Genomic DNA, 24,035 nt, shown 5'->3' on the forward strand with positions numbered 1-24,035 from the left:
TGTCTGTAAAGAATCACAAGGGCAAATAAAAGAGCAGAGGTAATTAACTTTTAATTTCAAAATACATTCAAGCACAACAAATGGCTGTAATCTAACACTAATGACAGTTCAGTGTATTACAGTGGTGATTTGTAAATGCTCTGGTTGAGCTTCACATCATTAAAAAAAAGGCACATCCTCTGCATCCTGACTGGCAACTATTGCAGAGAAGTTTAACTGCATGAATGACCAACTAGAGTCAGAGCTCCAAGTTCAACCCACTCCCTACACCCTTCTGAAGGGCCTTTTACAGAGCAACGATTCCCTCATTTCTCTGACATAAGCAGTAACTCAATTGGCCTCTGTGTCACTTCATAACACTGTAAGATAGCTATATTATATATGCATTACGTGTATCATGGCCATTAATTAGTGGAAATTTGCTTCGTATTTCACTTCCATTTAAGAAAAAAGTTTAATGTGGAGATCCTCCTTGAGAAACCACAAGTTGTGTAGGGGCAGGATTATATTTAAACTGTTGCCTCACAGCAAGAAGGTGCTGAGTTTGGAGAACATGCGAAGGCCCCTCTGCATGTTCTTCATGTGTTTGCGTAGGTTCTCTCCAGGTACTCTGGCTTCCTCCCACAGTCCAAAGATATGCAGTTAGTGGGGTTATGTTAATTGATAATTCCAAATTGCCCATGTGAGTGCAAACGGTTGTCTGTTCTTATGTGCTAGCCCTGTGAAAAACTGGTGACCTGTCCAGTATGTACCCTGCCTCTTGCCCCATGGTAGCTGGTATAGGCTCCCTCCCCCTGATGAGGATGGATGGATTGATGAACAACCTTAAATCGCAGCTAACAGTAACATTAGGCCACAGCACACTAACATCAGTATGTATGTAAGAGTTGGTCACAAATGTCTGAATGGGAATTTGGAATAACTGTGGGCTGAGGAAGTCAAACACGAGCAAATTTTCAATGAAGGTAAATATGTTGTATATTATTATTATTGTTTTCAGGGCTTGAAAGTGAATATGAAAAGATAAGAATTATATTTTGCTACACTTGATTTTTCTTTGATTCTCTCATTTTGTAGTGTTATAGATGAAGTTGCTGATATTTTTCACCAAAATGTTAGAATATCAAGTTTTACCAAAATAACTGGTTATGATTTCTGCCGCACACCAGCAGTCCTATTCATCACCGAACAATTGTTATGATACGTATATATAACTAAGGGATGACAGAGGAAACTTTGTTTTCAAAGAGCTGCCCTTCAGTTTTCCCCATCCTTTCTATTCTCCCTGAATTTCCTTCCTACTCTTACCTTTATCAATATGTAAAAGTACACTTGTTCACTCTTAGCTCAGTGGCTTTCCATCCAGCACTGTGAAAATGTCCTCTAAAGACTTGTGGACACACTGCAGGAACTCATGGACGTTGCGAGCCGGGTAACTAGATACGTTGCAACCGATCCAATTGTCGTGGACGCCGTAGCCGACACCAAAACCATCAGGTACCACAGGGGCAAAGCCGCCGAGACTGACAGCTGGACTGGTGAGGGTGCTAGTAGAGAGGATGTTATGGTTGATGGCGGCGTAAGCTGGGTCAGTGTACAGACTGGGCAGAGCTTGGCCCTTTGAGGCGGCCAGGTATCGCATCGCGAACAGGTGACGGTCGAAACCCTGACCTGGAGAGAGATGCAAAAAGAGCAGTTAGTGAAGGAACTGTTCTCAGGTCAGCATTGTGTGTAATAAAAAGTGCTAATCAGTCATTATCTTAACACTTCAGTTTTTTATATCGAACAATGCATTCAAGAAAATAATTCTTTAATAAAGTCACACATTATGGTGAATAAGAAGACTTATGACTTAACCTTGCTTGCATTACTGTAAAAAACCTCCTAAAATTTCATATTGCAGACCGTGCCCCTCTATGTCTAATAAGCTAATATCAAAACATATTTGCTCATCCATTTAGTAGAAAAATGCTAAAACTGAGAATCCCAGTTTTTGTAAATCAGATATCTGCATATGTCAGACTGAAGTGCGATTTGAGCTCTGAGAGAGAGCCCAAGTCATAAAGGCCAAAAAAATTACCTAAGTATCATTAAATCTAAATGAATAAATCTAAAAAAGTAAGTGACAATCATACATTGTGTTTTTAAGACCATACACTTTGATGTGTTTGTTTCTCCCTGAATATGTTAAAAAGATTTACATTTTTAACATGTAAATCTTTTTAACACCAAACTAAAGGTGTTTTTTTCCTTTGGTTCTGATTAAATCATCTTGGGAGGGCTGTGAAATATTTAAACATGGTTATAGCGTTTTATGGTTTAAATATTTAGCTCAGATAAACTACTGATTTGGCCTGTTATGATGTGTTGTTGCTATGACAGATAATTACCATCAGAGATATCTGCAGCTTAAAACACTGCGTTTACTGGTGTACAAAATCACCATAATTTATCTGCATGCTGACATGTCACACGCACCCATAGCTGCCTCCTTGGTGAGCTGCCCATGATATTTGGAGCATTCATCGAGCATGGCCTGCAGCTCCGCCACACTGTGTTTGCCAGGCTGTTGAACGAAAGCATGTGAGCACTTTTTGGTTTGTACAGTCGCTGGTCGGATGGTCTCTGTGCGGCCATGCTTGAAAGCTGCAGTGCTACATGACTCGTACGTGGCTACAGTCTGTCCGTACTGCCTCAGAAAGCCCATTTGGAAAGCCAGCTGGGCTATAGCATCTGGACTCAGCCTGTTCTTCTTTAACTGTTCCTTCCCGCCTCTTTTGAACTCCATGGCGTCAATAGTGAGTTTTGATACGGCAGAGTCAATATTCTCCTTTGCCTTTTGGATGCCATTCTCCAGCTCTTTGTTCAGCTTGAATTGCAATCTGCGCACAGCAGAGGCCGAATCCACAGCAGCAGCAGCCGAACCTGGGTGCACTAGTGGCTTCTCGGTGGTGTCCTTAAAGACCTCGTTCTGGAAGCGAAGCACAGCGACGCCGTCACCCCAGGAATGTTCAAAGTTAATAGCTGCCTGTCCGTCTTTGGTTACAATGAGGCTGAAGGACTTGTCGTACCAGCGGTTACAGCCGTTGCCGTGCAGCATGTTGTGGGAGATGTGAATATGGTCCCGCATGCTCTCGTCATCCAGGGAGAGACAGAAAAGGGCGCTGTCCACGACCCGTAAATCCTCTGCGTTTCCAGCACCAATCAGCTTGTCCCTGAGCCCTGCCCACACGTCCCTGTTCTCACTGGTCAGAACACTCAAAGGGAAGGCTGGTGCCGGTGTCGAGTCAGACAAAATGTACTTCAAGTGGGACTGGATCTCTGCAGGTTTCACTAAATTCCCATCCCTGTCTATTATGTCAAACACGTACATGTTTCCTTTCCTCATAACCAAAAGGTGTCGCCCTTTCTCATCAGTAAAGAGCTCATCTCGCCCATGCTTAGGAATCCGAGTTGAGTTAAAGAGGCGGAAGTACTGAGACATGTCCAAAGGGTATGCATTCACCATGTAGGCCCCATACCAGGACAGTGAAGATGGGACCCAGCGGATAAAGTTCTTGAAACTGTCCGTGTCGCTTTTGACTGGGTTCAGATGGAAAACCTCTGGCTCCAGCAGACCGGCTCGTAGCGTTTTCATGAAGCGCACAGCTGAACACACCATGTTGGTCGCCCGCAACAGCTGGTCATTGTACTCAGTCTTTGGGTCGGGATTGAAGGACATGAAAGGGTTGAAGTTGAGCACCACAGAGTCACGTGCAGACAGATACATATCAAACCAGGGAGCTGTGACACAAAAGAACATTTTTAACCTCATTTAACAGTGATTACTCCATCTTTGATGCTCAGTTTTAGGCTATAGTCATAGTTACCTGAGATGTAGCTTGTGTGCTTATTGTTTTTATCCTGAGCAACCAGTTCCTCATGCAACTGCTTTCCCGCACCATTCTGGAAATCCTGAGCAAGTTTCTCTGTTGTTCTGCAGATACATGACAACAATGGCTCCAACTAGGTTTAAAGCATTTAAATAATCAAATAAAAAGTTTGATTTAACTTGTGGAAACTCACCTGAACTGGTCATCATCCAAAAGAGGCTTCTGGGCAGCCAAATATCTCCTGATAGTATCCTCCAGTTTTGGTATGGGCAATCTAAACAGCAAAAGGGAAATGAAGTCAGTCATGTTTTATTCGATTCATTTGTATGTTTTATAATAAAAACAACTTAACGGAAGAGAGCACCCACTGTGATGTGGTGACCCATGTTCAAGAACCAAATGTTCAACAGCTTTCTTAAACTAGGGACATTTTCTTCTTTTTATTTCATTTAAAATGTCTGATGGGTCTCGATTTCTATTGTAACATTTGGACGGCAGGATCAGAATTAGACATAAACAAAACAAAAGCATGATCTATCCTGCCTTGTATGAATGGTTCAGGCTATGGTGATCATGTAATGCTGTGGACAATGTTTATTTGGCACACTTTGGGCATCTCGTACCAACTGAGCATTGATTAAACACCAGAGCGTACCCGAGTATTACTGCTGACCATGGCCATCTCTTTCTGGGCACAGTGTACCCATCCTCTGATGGCTGCCTCCAGGAGTATAAAGCACCATGTTCACTCTGCTCAAATGACCTTCACAGTCACCGGATCTCAATCTAACCGAGCAGTCTGGGATGTTGTGGAATGGGAGATTTGCATCATGGATGTGCAGCAACTGTGTGATGCCATCTTATGGACTGAAATATCTGGATAATGTTTCCTGCACAAAATCTGAACTGTCTTCACACACCTATTTTTTTTAAGCGTCATTAATCATAATTCATGTCACCCTCTAGTGGTCACTGAGTTTAGCGCAAGCATGCCCTTTTACCTACATCGATCTAAAAGCTAAATGGGTCACCTTTATTTCAGGACACCTTTTTGTTTTGTTTGCTGGACATCTCCGGCGCACATGAAACCACAGATTTTTTTGAGTTTGCGCGACATGTTTGGAGAAAATGAAAAAGCAATGTGTCCAAATTCGTCACAAAACGCCTTACCTGGGTAAACTCTTCTGGTAATGCATGGAAGGCACGACGCTTTGGTGCAGATACTCCGAAGATGATGAAGAGGGGGCCTTTTTGCTGCTATAGTGTCTCATATGAACCCCCAGAGCAGCGCTTCTAAAATGAATTAGACTCCCGGACTTCTTGAGAGAGGCGACACAATGCAATGAAAGCAGACCGGCCATGGTGTTGATTTGTAAACTGATCACCTACAGGAGGCTACAAACGTAAAAACGATTTTAACAGGTAAAAGGTAAGCCTGGACGGAGCGAGCTTTCACCTGTCACTGAAGGAAAGATACGCCAGCTAACTAGCTAACATTAGCAACCGGTTAAACTTCCTTAGAGTACCGCTTCGTTTCAGAGACACTCGGGAAAGGTTTAGCAAAGGAAAATAAACGCCACGTATTATAACTCGACTTTATAATTTTAAAAAGTAAAGGAAAACGTTAGAAGGGGGAAAAAAATAGAAAGAAATAATTAACTAAAGTGACAACAGGAAGTTTAACCAGTAGAGCGTGTCACGTGACTCCTTCTGGTCCTGACTCTAGATTTCCGGTATAGTCTTGTAAGGGTGTAAATACATGTTTCTTTATTGTAAATAATAAATATCTAAAGCCTATATATTGTTAAAATAAGGGCCCATGACAGTGTCAATTATTCAGTTATATCAAATTTAAAGATTTATAACTTGGCTTATGCTGCAGTAAAATAACCTGAAATGAAATTAGTCCTGTTAAATAAGCTTTGATCTAAAAGACACTTGTATTGCATTTTATATTTGTTTTGATTTCAAAAAGCTTATTATTATGATAATGTCAACAAGATGAGAGTGAAACTCCCTTTTGCTTTAATGACAACAGCATTCAAGCTGCAAGCTTGTTTGCATACTTGGACTTGATTTGTTTTCACTACGTTCGTGAAAAATCTAAGGTTTTTGGTTGACTGCTTTTAACAAAGATATGAACTATTATCTCGGAGCATGTGAACAGTCAGAGTATCATCAGTCTTCAATCTAGGCTACCAAACCAGCTCGGCAGGCTTCACTATTTCCCAAACCATCTTTTACTCTGGGTTTAATACAGTGCTGTGTTATTCTTTCTTCATCTCCTCACACACCTGCAACTAAACATAGTTAAACATAATCTCTTATTTTAGATACTCATTCCATGATCATTCTTTTGTCTCCTTGAAGATTGAAGTTGATTTTACAGCTCTTTTTGTCCCTATCTGTGCTGACAAAGAACAACAAGTATAATGAAAGATAATATTTTAGCTTAACTTTCCAGACACTCGAGAAAATATTAATGGCAAAGAAGATTCCATTATCTTTCAAACAGGTGTTGGGTGGTTAACTCTTTCTGTCTTTCTTGATCATATTTGTTGAATTTAATAAATAATACGGTCCTCAGCCTGACAGGAATTAATCCTCACGCTCTGAAACAACAGTGAATACTATAAAGTTACAATTTGAAGGGGCTCACAACTGCAAAATATTACAGTTTTTCTCAGTTGCTTAAACACTATAACCAATCTTTTGAACCCAAATTTCAAAACCATAATGCCACTTTCCAAAAAGCACACCTATTTCCCTGAACTATAAACACTATGCCCCTGCTTTACCACACGAGTCAGATGTGGTGAACTGTTACTACAAAACTCTACAAACAAATCCCTACATTTGTCAGTGCTTACTCCATGTGGTCACTTAGAAAGCACTAGCAGTCAATAATATTAACTCACATCAGCACAGCTTTAGCTCAATTAGCACACAATTAGCCAAGTGGAAACACTAGGAGTCGAAATGTATCACACACCAATCAGAAACTTTGATGGATAGATAAAAGGGCCAAAGCCATTTCATTCAAGTTTAAAACAATGGATCCAAAGACATGCAAGTTGAGGAGGAGGAGGAGGAACAGGAACATAATTCGCCATCGGGCTATTGTAAATGTCCCTGGTCAGCGTGGAGGGAATATCACTCTGTGCGTAGCCATCAGCCAATGAGGGGTACTCCACTGCCATGCCATTCTAGGACCCTATAACACTTCTCCTTGCTCTTCTTGATGGTCTAAGACGACATATGTTACAGCTGAACTACAGGGAACCAGCACAGCCAGAGCAGCCTCGCTACGTTGTTGTTTGGGATAATGTCAGCTTCCATCGCGCTGCTATGGTTCATGACTGGTAGATAGAGAAGTTGTTTTCGGCATGGTGGTGGAAGGTGTATGACTGAGAACCTTATGTCCGTGTTCACCTTCTCCAGGCCATGGAAGAGGCCTGCCTAGACATACCAGTAGATGCATGCCAGGGGTGGATCAGGCATGCAAGAGGAGTTTACCCCCGCTGCCTGGCCAGGGCCAATATAGCCTATGATGTGGATGAGATTCTCTGGCCTGACCCAGAACACACACAGGATGCTGACGTGGAATAATATTTTTGGTGTGTGTTGTACTGTATGGTACATGGATAAAAAATGTGCCACTGTATATACATTGGTTGTGTCTTTTGTGTTCATCATGTGAAAAGGTTTTTGAGGGGAAGAACCACAAGCAACATAACTTGCCAGTTTTGGGAATATTGTTTAACATGTATTGCACCAAAGTGTAAGACTATGTTGTTGTGTGTGTGTTTTTGAGGCCTTGTGTGTGCTGTCTGTGGGCAAAGTTTGGTTTTTCAGCAAAAGTTAATAGTTTTGGGTGCAGAGCTTCATTTTTTTTTTCAATATATTTTTATTGATTTTATAATTGAGCAGTATACAACAATCACCTTCAAAAGAACACAATAGAAGGTGGACGGCAAGTCAACAAGGTGGTAATACAGCATACATAAATGTTAAGATAGAGTATATTTCACTTAAGTTTATCCATCAGGCTAATGACTGGTTGCCAAATCTTATAAAACACACTCTCTCGGTTAGACAAGGTAAACCTGATTTTCTCCAGATGGAGTACATTTCCAAATTCTCTCAACCACATTTCGAAGGTAGGAGGTTTAGCAGACTTCCAGCAGAGAAGTATCAGCTTTCTAGCCACAATTGTGGTCATTGACACAACCTGCGTCTCTGTCTTGTCCCTTGCCCATCCCAGTTCACACACCCCGAACAATGCTGCAAAGGGGGTACATGGGACCTCCCTGCCAATGGCTTTGGTCAGAAAATCAAACAAATGATTCCAAAAGAGCTGTAGTTTTTGGCATTGAAAGAAAAGGTGAGATAAAGTTCCTCGACCACTCGAACACTTAACACAGAGGGCTGAAACGTTCTTATATATTTTTTCCACTTTAGTGGGAGAAAAATGCAACCTATACACAACCTTAAATTGGATCAAACAGTGTCTAGCATTTATAGAACTACAATATATATTCTTAATGCACTCTTGCCAAAGATCATCAGAAACATCCCAGAGCTTCATTTTGACCTGACAATACGATGTTTGGGAAATTGGGTGAGACATTATGGATTTGTGTTTACTGTTTTGGGAATACGAGGCATAGTTTCAAGAAATGTGTTTAAGCAATCAAGAAAAACTGTAAAAGGAAAAAAAGTAGATTAAATAATCAATTTGGTGGGTCCATAGCGTTAGTGGTTTACACCTTTGCCTGACATGCAAAGTCTCCCTGGTTGAAGGCTGGGAGGACACACAAATCCCTTGGAGATTGTGTCAGGAAGGGTACATGGTGTAAAAATCTACCAAATCAAATATGCGGCTCCATCTGCTGTAGTGACACCTTGTGAATAAGTGAGCAGCTAAAGGAAAGTTTTAGTTAAAGAAATAAAAATATTCAAGTTCATAGAATCTTTTTAACTATTAAGTTAAATTACCACAACTTTTTAGGTGATAATAATTAAGTCAGTCAAAAGTTGGAAAAGTTGGAATAATTATGGATAACTGGCTTCTAAAACAACTTTTTTTACATACTTCAAACAGCCATTCTGTCATGGTCTGGGTAGTTTTCCACTGCATCGGCTCCTCCCCTCTGGGTGGAGTCTTTGTTGTTCCTCACCTGATGGCAATCACACCAGCAGTATTTATGACCTGCGCACACAACTAGTCTTCGCCAGATTATCTGCCAACTTTAGTCCGTTCTCGGCCTCATGTCTGTTCCTTGGTGTATCATTGTGTCTACTTGCCTTAGTTCTCTGTTTTCTCGTCAGCATCTGGAACCCACCTACCAATCCTCATCCGTACAAGCTCTCCTGGATTCTGGTATGCAGCTGCCAGTAACCTCTCCCTTTTCAAACTGCCAGTCTCTCCTGCCTGCCTCCCTGCATTGCACGTAGTACCCACCTGGACCTTTGTCTCCTGCCTCCCCCCTCCAAGCAACCTCCACCTGCAAGCACTGCCCTGGCCAGCCACAGTTTCCCCTGCCCAGTCGCTGCACCCAGTTGTCCCTGCAATCTAGTCATAGTTTTGTTATGGCCATAGTTTCTCTTGCCTCAGACGTCTAGTTTACGTTCCTTAATGCTAGTCTGAGTTTTCTGTTAGCTTCCAAGCGTTGTGAATAAAGACTTTTGTTACACCGCACTTCAAACCTCTGGTTTTGAAACTGCACTTGAGTCCATCCCATTTCCATGGGCCACTGTGCCATGACACATTCAGTATTACCTTTAAAATACATTGTATTAGGTAAAGATCAGCATTTAGTATCTGTAAAATATTTGGTGTTTTTTTTGCACCTTCTATTAGAAAAAGCCTGCATTCGTACCATCTATATAACTGATGTTATATTTTAGGTAGAAGTCATCAGGACTTTATGCATCACTACATAACTTGAAATACAAGTACACACAACAAGCACAGCAAAAGGAAGGCAAATAGGAAAACGATTTTAAGAAAAACCATGAGGAATGTTCTCTTTTCCAATTAATTATTTCCTACCCAGGGGATTTTATGGGTAACTAATTTCTCAGTGTTAGTGAGACAAAGTTTTCAGTACATTCATGAATCTCTATTCAAAAATATATAAATGGTGTGTGGAGAAAAGCAAAGGTTTGATGATTTATTAATTTTCAGGACTCGTTTACCTTTAACAATTTTGCCTCAAACGATTCTTGTGGCTCTGTTGTTTTCAATCCTGATAATGTGGTGCATTAAGAAAGTAAAAAGAAGTAATAAGAACTTTGCCCACATAAGAGGGTAAAACCATGGCATTATGCGACCTTTGGACCAGTAGAGTGCAGTGTTTTCCTGTTCAGTGATTTTGTGGTTGGAGCTCAACCTCCGCTACACACATCAGCTGCAGAAAAAAAACAGCTCGCTGAAGTGTACCAGCAGCATCGGCTGGCTTCCCATGGCGCTGAGCCCGTATTTGTGATAAGTGAGGGAGTGATCAAGCCAGCATGAGTTAGATGGTTGGCCGTGAGCCCTCTGCTGCTATCTGAAGCCCACCCAGCCAGGCACCCGGCCTCCCTATGTGCTTCTCTACAAAAGCAGACAGGGTTATAGTTCACTGGGTCTCCATTAGACTGATGAGATTTTCAGATGTTTGCCTCATTCTGCTCTGCCTCACTACAGAGCCTACAGCAAAATATATAACATATATATTGCTAATTGTCTGACATCCAGCAGTCATCAAGCACCATATCTATCTATCTATCTATCTATATATATATATATATATATATATATATATATATATTCTGTTTCTGTGCGAGTTAAAGATGCTCTTGATAGGAAAATATTGGGTCTGCTTTTGCACAAAACCTATGCTGTGAAATAACAGAAACATTTCCACTCAAATCCTTTTGAAGGGGTCTTTTAAACTGTAAAGCAACCACTGAAAATACTTTTTTAAATTAATGCAAATGTTTCATCACCAATAATAACAGGCTAACAGGTTAAACTAAGAAGATAATAATGACATAAAAGAGCTTCAGCAGAAACATTAATTGACATTAATGAATCTGTAATTATGTATATGATTACACACAACACGTTTATGTATGTACTTTCAGTATATGTCCCACAAAAGAAAATTAGTTTAGCAGCAGGGGCAACAAGGACGACAGACACATACCCAGTGAGTGCACAACAATAAAATAAAGTCCCAATAAATAAAAATAAAAACAATAAAATGAGAATAAAAGCAACAACAGTAAAAAGCCACAAAATGGCTATTTGCCATTAAGAAGACAGGTTGCAGTACGAATAAAAGAAACCTGGAGTCTTTTGGTCCTACTGATATCCCTACTCTAAAATGACAGCCAGAGGGCAAAGAGTCAAACTCACTGCGGAGTGGGTAGTTCAAACAATGAATAATAGAAGGAACCTCCCTCAGTACATGCTTGTTATAAAAAGTCAAAAGCCTGTCTTGCCAATCACCTGAGATTTTGCTGGCAATTTTTGCCAGAAGTCCTAACAAACTCTTGTTTTTCAGAATCATATTACCAAATCAAGCAACAATGCAAAAGGATAAAACAGATTCAATAAAACTTCAGTAAAACAAAGACAGTAAAGACAACAGAGTATAAATAATACGCACTTAATCACTTTGCAAAACATTCATTTGAACATAAATGTGTAAACTCTTGTGCTCTGGCGTTTCTTTCAGTATGAAAATAATTGTCAACCTATTTTTTTTTTACACTAAATGTATTTTATCTTTAAATAATCTTATTTTCTGTGGGTCCCTGTACCTGGTCATACAAAGGTACAGAGCCTGAATTACTGATTAATAACGCCTGCTTTTATATACGGTTATATTTAAATAGCTGGTATGAATAAATTTAGTGGATCAGGTTACTAATTGTAAAAAAAAAATCTCTGTAATTTAACCCTACGGATCTGTTTAAGAAAATTATCTGAACAAGCACATGTAAACTAGATGTTACTAAGTGAATCCATAGGACAGTCAGCTAATCTGGTTTATCTGACATCGACAGGTCGAGTCTGAATATCCGGGAAAGTGCAAGAAACGAGGAAGTGCAGCCGTTAAGCTAATAGCAGGTGAAGTGCAAGCAACATCACTCCTTCTGCTGCTTCCACACATACCGAGGAGCTGTTTGTTCACCTACACTCACAGCAAAATGCCCGAATTACAGAGACCGAGGTGAGAAAAGCACAGCTTGCACTGTTTAACTACGGCACGTTTCTGAGCTCACCGTTTGCTGTCCTGGTTAGCTGAAAAACAGGTTAAATGTCAAATATTGCAACAACGTTAGCTCTTTTGGTTTTTTCATACAAGATTCCGGTTGGCATGTTAAATATCTCAGCTGCTGAGGAGCTGTTTGAGGGTCATCACACGGTGGCATCCCTGCTTGTTCTTTGTGTAAATGTCAAGCTGGATGTCATGTGGAGTTGCTGCCTGAATCCTGACTAACAGATTAGACAGAGGTGTCACATATGCGGCCCTGGCTCTGGGCTCTGGTCCTGTAGGTAATTTTTAGGTATCTCAGGTTGTTCATTATTTGTTTTTGTAAATGGATGGTTCACAACGGGAGAGTTTTTAGGATGTACTTGTCTTTCCTTGCATAAAAAAGAAAACTACATTATTATCTATTAAATTAGGCTGCACACTGGCCATTAATTAAAGTGAGTTTGACACTCCTACATTAGATTTGTATAAAAATGTGATAATTTATTTATAAGGCATGCTTGAAAATCCATCTTACAAAATGCCTCCAGAGGCAACAAAATACCAGATACCAAAAATTCGCTAGCATGCTCTACCAAAATAGTGCTTTGTTGTGTATCTGACAGACGAAAGCTAAACCAGTTCCACACCACTGAAGTTGCAGCATTTTTACAAACCAATTCTGGTTCATCTGTTTCATTCAACGATCCGCTTTCGCCCTTCTCATTCTCCGTCGCCGCCATGCTTTTTCCACCATGTACGTATGAAAACAAAAGGCACTGTGCATGCGCGTTTTACCCATATTCTATCGCGATATTTCATTTTCTTATCGTTGCCCAACATTATACCGGTATTACCGTGAATGGTATGATATGGCCCAGCCCTAGTTGGTGCTATGTGGCAGGCAGACGTTGGCACTCTCGACCTATGTTGGAGAGTGAAGGAAACAGGCAGCATCTTGAGGGCACATCAATGGGGAATTTTGCTGATAATGATGGATAGAATAAACCATGAGGAACTATGAGGAAGGTACCCTGCGATCAACAAGTCCTGAACAAAAATTTGTCGCAGAGTGAACACTGAACTGTTTAATCAGTGTTTTAGTAAACATGTACCATGGCATTAATGAGCCATTGATAAAGCTCTATCGTTGTGTTTAAAGTTGCCAACCTGTGACACGGTGTTTATTGACTATTCTCTATGTCCTGGAGTTTTGTGTGTCTTAGTTATTTTTACATCAGGGCTTCAAAATAGGTGCACAATTAAATACACAGTGGTGTTTTCAAGTAGGGCTGTGTCGTATCATATCATCTGTGATAATACCAGTGTAAAATTTTACGTGATATATAAAAGTGTTACATTGGAATGTTATTGTTATTGGGGTGCCACATGTTTAATGCCCCTATCGCTCACAACAGTGAGACAAGCCCATACGTTTCTGACAGTTAGAGTCAGAAATGGAGTTACCTGAACAACCTCCAACCAACAACAGTGCTATGCAAAGTATGCAAGATAACTGTTCCTGCTAAATGTGGAACTAACAAATATGTTTTACAAGTTGGGGCAACAACACTAGCAGCTGGTGATTTGCCACCCAAATGTAAACAAATGATCCAACCAAGCATCGCTGGAACACTGACTAGTTACACTTCATACGGTAGGAAGAGCAAACGGTGGTTGGAAATCCACGGTTGCTCGGTGGAAAAGCGAATCTTTAAGCAGCGGGTTAAAAAGCTCAACTCAGAATACATGTGCCCAGGTGGAAAATGTTTGTCAGTTTTAGTATGCGATAGTAGTGTCCAAACTACTGAAGAGTTACAAGTTTAAGTTACTTTAGGTACTTTAGGCAGTGTTTTCATTCTTTTCTTTTTATCTCTAACGTCACCTTCCTATTCTTATTTGTCTTCATCATCTGAAGGATTCAAGCTATTGACACTAGCGCAAGTGATGGACTGGAGGGGTTCAAGGCGCATGCTGTGTTCCAGGAAATTGACAAGAAACTGCAGGAGGTATTTATGTTACCTACATGAATGGGACTTGATATGCGCATTTCCAGCTCCATAGTTTTATTCGTAGACTTTTGCTCCTTTGATTAATATTTTCCATGCCTTTTCAGTGAAAATAAATAAATAAGTATGTATAATAAAAAACACATTAGGTCTTTTAATAATATGTATTATGATTTGGTCTTTGCTTAAAAAACGAAACACAATAATTTTGTAAAAGATTTTAATAAATACTTGAATCCACCTATCCAAGCATTTACAGTTCTCCTAGGCTTGTGTTCATATAGCTACACAGGCTTTTAGCCTTATGGTGGCACATCAGGATCCGTTCCCAAACTATCATTTTATAACACAAAAAAATAATATCAAGCTTATGGTGACTCAATCAGACAAATGGTTTCCATCAAAACTCTGTTTTTAAGCAGTTACCTTTAGTTGACCTCAATCATACAGATTCATCTCAAGCTCGCCAGCAGTGCTCTCTACATAATGAGTGGGATTTGTCATCAATGAGGAAATGGCAGCAAAGTTTAGTGTAATATCTCTGAAAACTGATCAGACAAACAGACTTGAGTTTTTAGCTTGGGAGCTTATCTTTATCTTATCAGAGGGAATTTGTTCTACTTTTGTATTTTCATATTAGTTCAATGTTTTTCTTTCTTTTTTTTGTTTCTACTCAAATCCAAGTTTTGGGCAGATTAAGGATGAACTAGGTTATGTAATACTTTTGTCGCTGACCTGTGTTGGGCTGCAGAGTGTACTCCACAAACACCTGAGTAAACGGTGCACCCGGCAGATTTAAGGCTGTTTACATTTTGTTTCCCACCAAAACCCGTCGTGTGTCTTCTACGCCCCAGAAATGTTGACTGCATTGGCTTATCTGAAAAGCTGTTTCCTTTCATATTTTATTTGCATTATTTCCATTTATGTTTTTATTGCTAGCTGTATCAGTTTGATGATTAATTGCTGCTTTCCTTGGCACCTTAATGCCACAAAACACAGAAAATGGGGAAGCTCTTTCAGGCCCCAAGTCTGTAGCTCACAGACTAATCATACTGCAGGAGCATGCGACCATGCTGCTTCAGTTCAAAGCAGATTTAATAATACAAAAACAATTATAGGAGGCCAAAACAAACAAAAGAAGAAGGCCTTGAACCAAACCACAGAGTGAGTTATCAAATTTAGGCTTCTTCTTTAAGACTGAAGCCAGTCACCTAATGCCCATGCACTAGAAAACTATAAAAACACTTATAAAAGACTAAAGTCTAGAACCCTTTCACATCTAAAGATGATGTGAAAGACTTATTTTTAGCAACAACTGGAATCTTGAAGATCTCTGTTTACATTACTTCAACTAGATTACCTTTCAGATAATTTCCTGTCATGTTACAGCTGGAAATTTACAAGAACAGCTGTTGAATAAAAGGGTTTTTGGCAATAACTGTGTGTGCAATAAAAAACAGCCCAAAAGAAAAAAATGTCAGAATGTGGACACAATGCTGGGGGGGGGAATGAAAACGATCTGTTGGCTATTGAAAGTGTTTATGTGATTTAATGTTAAACTTTGCATGAGCCAAGAAGGGAAAACGTTTATGGATTATGATTAATACTTGGTTTTTGTTGGAATGTCAGGAATGAGGGAAGAAATGACAAAAAATGACAAAATGAAAATTGCCTGTGAAACTTAAATTGTTGAAAAGCTGTTTGCTTTGAGACTGACAGCTCTATTGAAAGCAAAAACTGAAAATGGGGCAGCAGGTAATTACCGAAACAACTAATTAATAATAAAGAACTACTGAAAAACAAGTGAAGACAGCCACTCCAGCCTCCCTGTGGCTTTATGTAAGTGCAATTCATCCTCCACAGCCAATCAACACTAAGAAAGCAGGACGAGAGGAAGGTAGTTGGCTAATGAAGAATAATTATCAAACATACCCAGTGATTAAAAGCAAAACTCCACAACAATAATACTAATGATAAAAACTCTACAGGATGCTTTCTCATTTAAAGCACTTTTATTGTGTTCTCTTACATGTGTATACCTCTGGGCGTTCACATTTAGCAAACATAGTTTATTTTAACATTTGAGCCTCTTTATGAGCTAAACAAGAAGAGAATCACCTGCCAAAAACTGAGAGGTACCACACGAAGCTACAAATATCTCTGTCATAGTTTTACGTTAATCAGAACACACGAAGTCTTATTTTTTATATGTTCATTAGATGACCGATGTTAGAATCCAGACACTATTATTTTATTTCCTACAAAGGCATTAATTAAATTAAATTCAATTAAAGATAATGATGGGCATAAGAATTAAGAAATGAAAGGGTGCCCCTTAGGGCTGTGCGATATGACCAAAATCTCATATCTATCGTCCCGATAACGATATAAATCACAAAAATGTAACATTTTCTGTAAATTCTGTGAATCTCGGGCAGCTCGACTTGTGTGAAGTGTTTCCAGCTAGGCGTCGTGTACCTGGAGTCGAGTGTTTTAACTCAGCGGTCCTCAACCCCCGGGCCTCGGACCAGTACCGGTCCGTGAGTCGTTTGGTACCGGGCCGCGAGAGTTGAGGCTCAGGTGTGAAATGTATGGTTTTCAGGGTTTTTATCGGTTTTCAGCGTTATTTTGTTATCGTTTTTATCGTTAACTCTGCTTTCCTGGGTCTTTTCACGTGTGTTATGAATAAATCTTATTTTTTTCGGTACCGGTACTAGTTTTATTTTGTTGTATTTATCCGCGACACCTTAAAGGCCGGTCCGTGAAAATATTGTCGGGCATAAATCGGTCCGTGGCGCAAAAAAGGTTGGAGACCGCTGTTTTAACTGATGCGTGAAACTATATATTTTTAGATATAAGTTGTAACTGCCGCCGTTTTCTTTGTGAGTATTTAATACACGGTGTGCTGCGGGGAAAAGCCTGTTCTAATGTTTGAGTCTAAGGTTTATTTTTTTAGCACCTGACGGCTCTTTTTTTGCTTCTCATCTGTCAGTACTCTGCATACTATTTCATGTGATTCAGTTTATTTTGAAAAGTCTCAACAGGATCTTGAGCTTTATTGTGAAAGATTTATGTGGAAAATAAACAAGCGGACATGCGATGGTTTTACCATCGTTGTTGCTAACGACAAGGCATAAAAACAGTCGCTTGTCCGTAGTGTGGTTATATTAAATATAAGAGACAGAGAGAACTGTAAGAAATGAATATAGCCACTACAGTGTCCATCAAAACGATGAAAAAATATTGCCGTAAACAGTTTATTTTGTGACACCACGAAACAAACGATAGCGTAAAATGAAACGATAGACGTTTTTATATCGTCATCCGATATATATCGTTATATCGAACAGCCCTAGTGCCCCTGTGCATTCACTCCTCACATTTCTTCCGCTGATGGCCAGCAGGGCACAGCAACTCCTCTAGTTGCCAAAAGAACCTGGATAACAGAGGTTTTTGAGAAACTAACCTTTCTTCTCAGTTGATTCATAGCCATTAAATGGCTTTCCTTACCAATTTTATGGTCTTAGTTACTAGTTTATGTCCTTAATTAATGCTCATTTTGTAAAGTATGGCCTTATTTAGTGTAAAAAAAAAAGATTTAAGCAGGATATCCTTTAAGTTATGGCTACATTTTAATTGACAAAGCTCTACCATACAAGGGTGCCTGGGGTGTCTGCTCCACCCATGGTGGATCATGCTTTATGAAAAACATGATAGGACTTTACAAAGTCCAACTTTTTTACACATGCATGCACACAAACACACATCCGCTCAAAAGGTTTGCTGCTCGTGATCAAATACTTTATTTACAATACCTAACTTTGCTCATTATGTTGCTTTTAGTTGTGAATGAACTGTAAGCAGATATTATATATGAAATTAGCTGATTTCTCTTTAGAGAGTGGCAGCAGCAAACAGGACAGCAGGCAGGATGACGAGTTTATGAAAAAGTTGCAATGGGCTTGGACTCATCCAAGGTTAAGAACCACTGCGTTGTAGAATCAGAACTTTGCTTTAGAACTAAATTTAATGGATTATCCATCTCCATTAAAAAAAGGATGGTTTTCTTGAATGGTAATTGGTGACAATGATTCATCTAACTCAGGGGTGTCGAACTCCAGGCTTTAGGGGCCGGTGTCCTGCATGTTTTAGATCTCACCCTGGGTTAACACACCTGAATCAAATGATTAGTTCATTTTCAGGCCTCTGGAGAACTTCAAGACATGTTGAGGAGGTCATTTAGCCATTTAAATCAGCTGTGTTGGATCAAGGACACATCTAAAACCTGCAGGACACCGGCCCTCGAGCCTGGAGTTCGACACCCCTGATCTGTTTCAAAATTGTATAAATATTCAAAATGTTTAATTTCAAATAAAGCCTCATAGTCTTTATCATTTTATAGATTTTCAGTTCCTGTGCACATTTAGCTCAAATGTAAATGTAGCCCACTCTCTTGGCTGCACCTACAGTTACCAAATCCTGAACTGGAGTTGGGCAGATTTTCCACTGGTTTTTTTTTTTTTTCCCTTCACTATCTGAATATTTTCAGTAGTTTTTCTGCCATTACCTCAAACTCTAAAGAAAATAACACATGGCTTGTCAGGCTGAGCATAAGATGAGTGAATGTAGGCAGTAAAACATGTTCTTTTAAAAACTGACAACTTTATATGGAACATTTTGTTACTGCACTGAATTTGCAAAACTTGTGAAATATTTTTGATATATTTTTCCTTCAGTCACATGTAGTGGAAACTGTTTTTGGTTTAAGGTATGTGAAATGTCTTTGTACAGGATGGGGAGCAGTTTGTGAAAAAGATTGGTGGAGTGTTTGCCTTCAAAGTAAAGGACGGCCCAAGTGGAAAGGAGGCAACTTGGTTTGTGGACGTGAAAAACGGCAAAGGCTGCGTTCACAATGATACTGGTGAGAAAGCTGAGCGGCTGTGTGAGCATGATTTAAAGTCTTCCAGTCTTCTTGTATCCAATATAATGGATTCACGAATGACCCCTCGGTCCCATTTTCGGTGTTAAAATATCTCTGTCTCTTGAGGGTTAAACTGCTCCCATTCTTTTCAGTCAGTGAGCAAAAACCTCTGAGCTGTAACATGTTTTTTTTAAACTTAGCTCGGTTTCTGTGTCTCTGCCCTGCAGATAAGGAAGCCGATTGCACCATTTCTATGTCAGACGCAGACTTGTTGGCCTTGATGACTGGGAAAATGAACCCACAAACTGTGAGTATTCAGTGTTGGTACGGCCTGGAGGCTAAACTGTGAAGTGCTATAAGTGCTGTCCATTTACCATTTTCCGTTCGGTCTGTTGATACTGCAGCTGAAGTTGATTCAGTGAACTCTTTTCTTTCCATAAAGTACCAAAAAAACCCAACCAAACAAAAACATCTTAGTCTCCTTAAATGTGCCAGTTGACTAGCTGACAGCGATCTTGAGCCATTTCAAAGTCAAAAAACCTTAAACTAAAGACATTTCCGGTACTATTTTATTTAATTTTGTACAAGCATGCAGTATTTGTTTTTCTCAAGTCTCATTTTTGGCTAATAAAAGTGTAACACTTACTAATAACTGATTTAGAAACATATTGAATGATTTGTGTGAGAAGGAAAGGCACTATCATATACTCTTTTAGATTTCTGTATAGGCGTTAGTTGATAAGTCTGACATGGTGTTACCATGTTTATGTATCCACTTATGTCCCTCTGCCATGAGTTCTCCAGTTGGCTGGCAAGGTCCTACATTACCCACAAATACTTAGGATGTCTAGTGTGAGTTTCCCACAGCTTTCCAAAAAACATTTTTACAACATTCATTTTATATGTTTTTCAGCCTGACTTAAAGTAAACAGCTATTAGCCACCTGGAACGGACATTTCTGCTGAGCTGCCAACTGAGAAAAAAAGGTTTTTCCTCCAAGGAGTCGAACCCGTTGTTGCCAGTCTTGGAAAAAGTCCGTTTGTTCATAGATGAGCTTAATTTCAGCTGTGGAACTGTGAATGAGGAGTTTGCTGTTTTGATAAACATTGTTGTCCTGGAGATTGTCTCACACCTTCGAAAAAATTAACTGGAAAAAAAGACCAAGACCAGCTGGACCAAAGCTCTGCATGTTCTCAGTCATTTGAGTTGCTGGATGTCTTGTTAGCTGTGGCCTCTCCAGCACGGCCACAGAGCTGTGCACGGCCTCAGCATGTGAAAAAACCAACGTGCCCTGATGAATGTGCAGGGCGTCAGGCAAATACTCCCAGATGAAGATCAGTAATACAACAAATTTTAATGTTTACTTAAGTCAGACTTGTACTTTAATTTACTTAAATTTAGCTCAGATCCTTATTTGTTTGTGATGGTGGATTTAAAAATTGTAGTGTAGGAGCTGTTAACGTTTTTGGCATTGTGAGAGAGCCGCTGCTTTAAGACGTATACTGAATCTGCTTATCCATCTCTTTAGAGTTACATCCTTCTTCTTAGTTTCTCAATCCTCTGTCTGAAACAAGCTGTTTTAGCTATCCTCCTTTTACAGGACGGTTCTTTTGTTTGCCTGCACTACACAAACAAAGACTGAACAGCAGAGCTGTGGAGCATCTTTGCCTGCGATCACTATATTACCGTAGGTCCGCTCTGTGGTATCATATAGATACAAAAGTAGGAAACACTATGACACTGGGCGTTTTGTGGACTTTGAAGTAGGAGCCTTTGGCTCACACGGACTACATTCACATTCACTGTCCTCATTAGTTGAAATGTACAGAAGATAAGAAACAACGTAATAAGTTACCTTTTAGCTTTAGCTCTTTCCAAGTATTCTGTGAATTGCGAAACTAACCCTGGAAAGCATTTACCCCTGATATGGAAACACTTTACTGGTACAACAAATGTTTAATAAGTCAATTACACTGGTTTTTAGTAACTAAGATTACAAACTGGGAACCTTTTTAAAAACTAAACCATACTTAAAGATATTTGTATTTTGCAGAAACAACAGTGAGAGGGGTCGAGAGCCACATATCACAAAATGAACCAATCTTTTTTTCATTAGATTTGTCTGAAAATAAATATGGTGGCTCTTTTGCACCTTCAAGCTAAATATATATATAGTTTTAACCTTTTATGATTCGACATTTGACTTATCAGCTCCTCGTTGTTTTCCATGCAGGAAATGCATTTGAATTATTATTACATGTGAAAGCACTATATTAAGGTAGCACTCAGGTCAATTTACACTAAAAAAATGTCATCCAGAGACAACTACCATCAGCTCACAGCCATTTGCAGTGATTGCATGTACTGTGAGGTCCTAGAAAAGCCACTTCTGCACTGTGTGTCTGCCTCTTCCTCTCTGATTTTCCTGTGTGACATTAAAAAAAGGATGGGAGAAAAACATCTAGTTTCCCCTCAAATCTGAACTCCTTTTGCCATAAGGGCAAATGCTGAACTGCTCTCGAGTCTCTTTGGCACATTGATCTGACGTCACTGGCATTGAGTGCATCCTGTTCCACCTTACTGCAGTTACTACCCATCCTACAGCTTTTCATTTCACTTTATTTTATTTTATTGTGCGTTTTACTTTACCTCACTATATCTTTACTAGTTTATCTGTTGTGTCTATTTCAGAGTCGACTCTGTATTTCAGCTTCTGTTTTCTTTCTTTATTTTACATATCTACTTATTTAATCTATGTATGTATTTTATTTATTTAGTTGCGAGTGTTCTTCAATTTTTATAATTCAGTCAGCTAACCAGTTATAACAGACATAATGTCTGAGTAACTGGTGCGTACAATGGGGTTTCACAGGGCAGTCCCACTGGAAACACTGGTAACCGCTCTGCAACCTTCTCCAGCTTTTATTATAATACTAATAATAATGTGCACAACTCAGCGATCCTGAATTGTCGTTTTTAAACTCTGGTGGAGGTCTTGCAGGAGTCCCATACTCCCCCATGTACGGTATTGGTCTGCATTGGCTGAAATGAACAGGAGAGATGTTGAAATCCAGCTCGAAGGACCAAGCTGTTTAAAAAAAAAAAAAAAAAATCCCTTATGAAGTGAGACACAGAGCAGCGAGTTCCAACGCATTTATTTACTTGCAAGGAAGCAAAAGCATACGTGATGAATATCTATGCAAGTGCTCGCCGGGGCAAGTTTAATTTATTAACTTCTTCCAACGTTATCCTGGGAACAGATATGTGTGTGACGCTCTTACAGGGAAACAGTTACATGATGCACAAGTACATGATTCTAACCCTGCTTTGGATAACAGATAGCAGAGAAGCCACAACAAGGCCTGAGAAAAGGAAGATTAGAGGGACGGAGAGGGAGAGATGCATTCCTACAGATTACCAAAAGGAGTGTTGCACAGCTTTAATAATTTAATACGTTTTCTATTGATCACAAAAGGATAGCAATGCAGGCTCCAGCAGTGTGTTTTCCACAGATTAGATCCCCAGTTATTTGGATACCTGCATTGTTTTTTGGTTTTTTTTGAACAAATAAAAAACCCTCAGTTTCCCCATTTCTGCTGTAAACTTACATGAATGACTTATTTTTATTTCCTTGAGAAAATATTTATCTCTAAAATGGTCACGTTTTTACATCACTCGCCTGATTTTTACCTTCTCACATCACAAATATTCATTTCTCCTTCATACGCCTGTGTGCTCTGGAGTTTCCTGACCTTTCATAAGCTGTTGTTGCCGTTGTCCCACTTTTTCTCGGGTTGAGTTAATCTCTCATGGTAACTCTTTAAAGCCAGCAGCATGTATTTCTCTCCTACACTGAATGAACCATGCTTCTGATTCCCAACCATCTGATGCTTTTATATTACAGTGTATTACACTCTCGCTCTCGCTCTGATTCACAGGCATTTTTCCAGGGCAAGCTGAAGATCACAGGAAACATGGGTCTGGCTATGAAGCTACAAAACCTGCAGCTGCAGCCGGGCAAAGCCAAGCTGTAGACGAGATGCTGGAAAGAGAACAGAGATAAACCACGAGGAATTCAACCGCAAGCCTGGTTTCAGATAAATGTTAAAAATTCTCATCACTGGACTAAAACACTCTTCCTTTTAGTGACCTCACTGACCAAACACTGGGATTAGTAAGCAGACAGGCCAATCTAACTGGAGAACGACATAGATGGAGAGATAATTATTTCTCTAATTTAGTCCCTGCCTGCAGCGATACTGTTAGTCCAACGTAGTAGAGACAGGTACCTCCCTACTTTGTGATACTAATTCAGTTCTTGTCCAATTTTTCTGTAATCTTCCCTGCTAATGAAATCTTTCAGTGTAATATGTCTAGAAATGTTTGAAGAGTAGAGCAGATTGGTGTATTATTCTTCATAATAATGGATTGAACAGTCAAAGTGCCTCCTCATCTCAGATTATGGTTTCTAGGCAGAAATGTAGTATTTTTTTTTTAAGTCTGCCTAACTAATACTAATACAAAATACATATTCTGCTCTTCTCTTATTGTATGAATCTCTAAAATATTTCTACAGAATAAACGTGTCTTTCCTGGGGATCGTGATTTTCATTTTTCACGGTCTGGGTGTATTTGGCGCATGATTCCTGCAAGTAACTCGAGGTCTCTTTAAATTTTGCTGATAAAAAAAGCACAGAGCAACTTGGAATATAAAACAAGACTGAATGAACAACATGATGTTCCTTCTTTTATGTTCAAATGGGAATGTTGAGTTTCTGGATGTTAAAATGGAAACAGTGGCCATGCTCCAGTGTTTCTGCAGTGAAAAGAGGCTGACGTTAAAGTCTCCTGACACAGTTTCGGGGTGCTATCTGAGGTTATATCAGTGTGACTGTGCAAAATAATGTCCCACTGTTACACGGTACTTTGATATCAATGTCGGTCGTGTGCCCTTTGAAGGGCCCTGTACTTTTCCAGTGCTGCA

General features: G+C 39.6%; 2 protein-coding genes across 2 annotated transcripts; one reads left to right on the forward strand and one right to left on the reverse strand.

Moving 5' to 3' along the window:
• Positions 1 to 26: 26 nt before the first annotated feature.
• Positions 27 to 5,574, reverse strand: cpt2 (carnitine palmitoyltransferase 2). Its single transcript, XM_004552923.3, has 5 exons — positions 5,043 to 5,574; positions 4,066 to 4,146; positions 3,870 to 3,976; positions 2,479 to 3,783; positions 27 to 1,671 (listed from the first exon to the last, which is right to left on the reverse strand). The coding sequence occupies exons 1-5, from the start codon at positions 5,231 to 5,233 to the stop codon at positions 1,343 to 1,345; spliced, it is 2,013 nt and encodes a 670-aa protein (XP_004552980.1). The 5' UTR covers positions 5,234 to 5,574; the 3' UTR covers positions 27 to 1,342.
• Positions 5,575 to 11,934: 6,360 nt separating this feature from the next.
• scp2b (sterol carrier protein 2b) lies at positions 11,935 to 23,648 on the forward strand. Its single transcript, XM_004552924.5, has 5 exons — positions 11,935 to 12,097; positions 14,040 to 14,130; positions 18,922 to 19,051; positions 19,279 to 19,358; positions 22,990 to 23,648. The coding sequence occupies exons 1-5, from the start codon at positions 12,075 to 12,077 to the stop codon at positions 23,083 to 23,085; spliced, it is 420 nt and encodes a 139-aa protein (XP_004552981.1). The 5' UTR covers positions 11,935 to 12,074; the 3' UTR covers positions 23,086 to 23,648.
• The last annotated feature ends 387 nt before the right edge of the window (positions 23,649 to 24,035 follow it).

The sequence above is a fragment of the Maylandia zebra genome, linkage group LG23 (genome assembly GCF_041146795.1).
Source record: "Maylandia zebra isolate NMK-2024a linkage group LG23, Mzebra_GT3a, whole genome shotgun sequence".
Classification (NCBI taxonomy): Eukaryota; Metazoa; Chordata; class Actinopteri; order Cichliformes; family Cichlidae; genus Maylandia; species Maylandia zebra.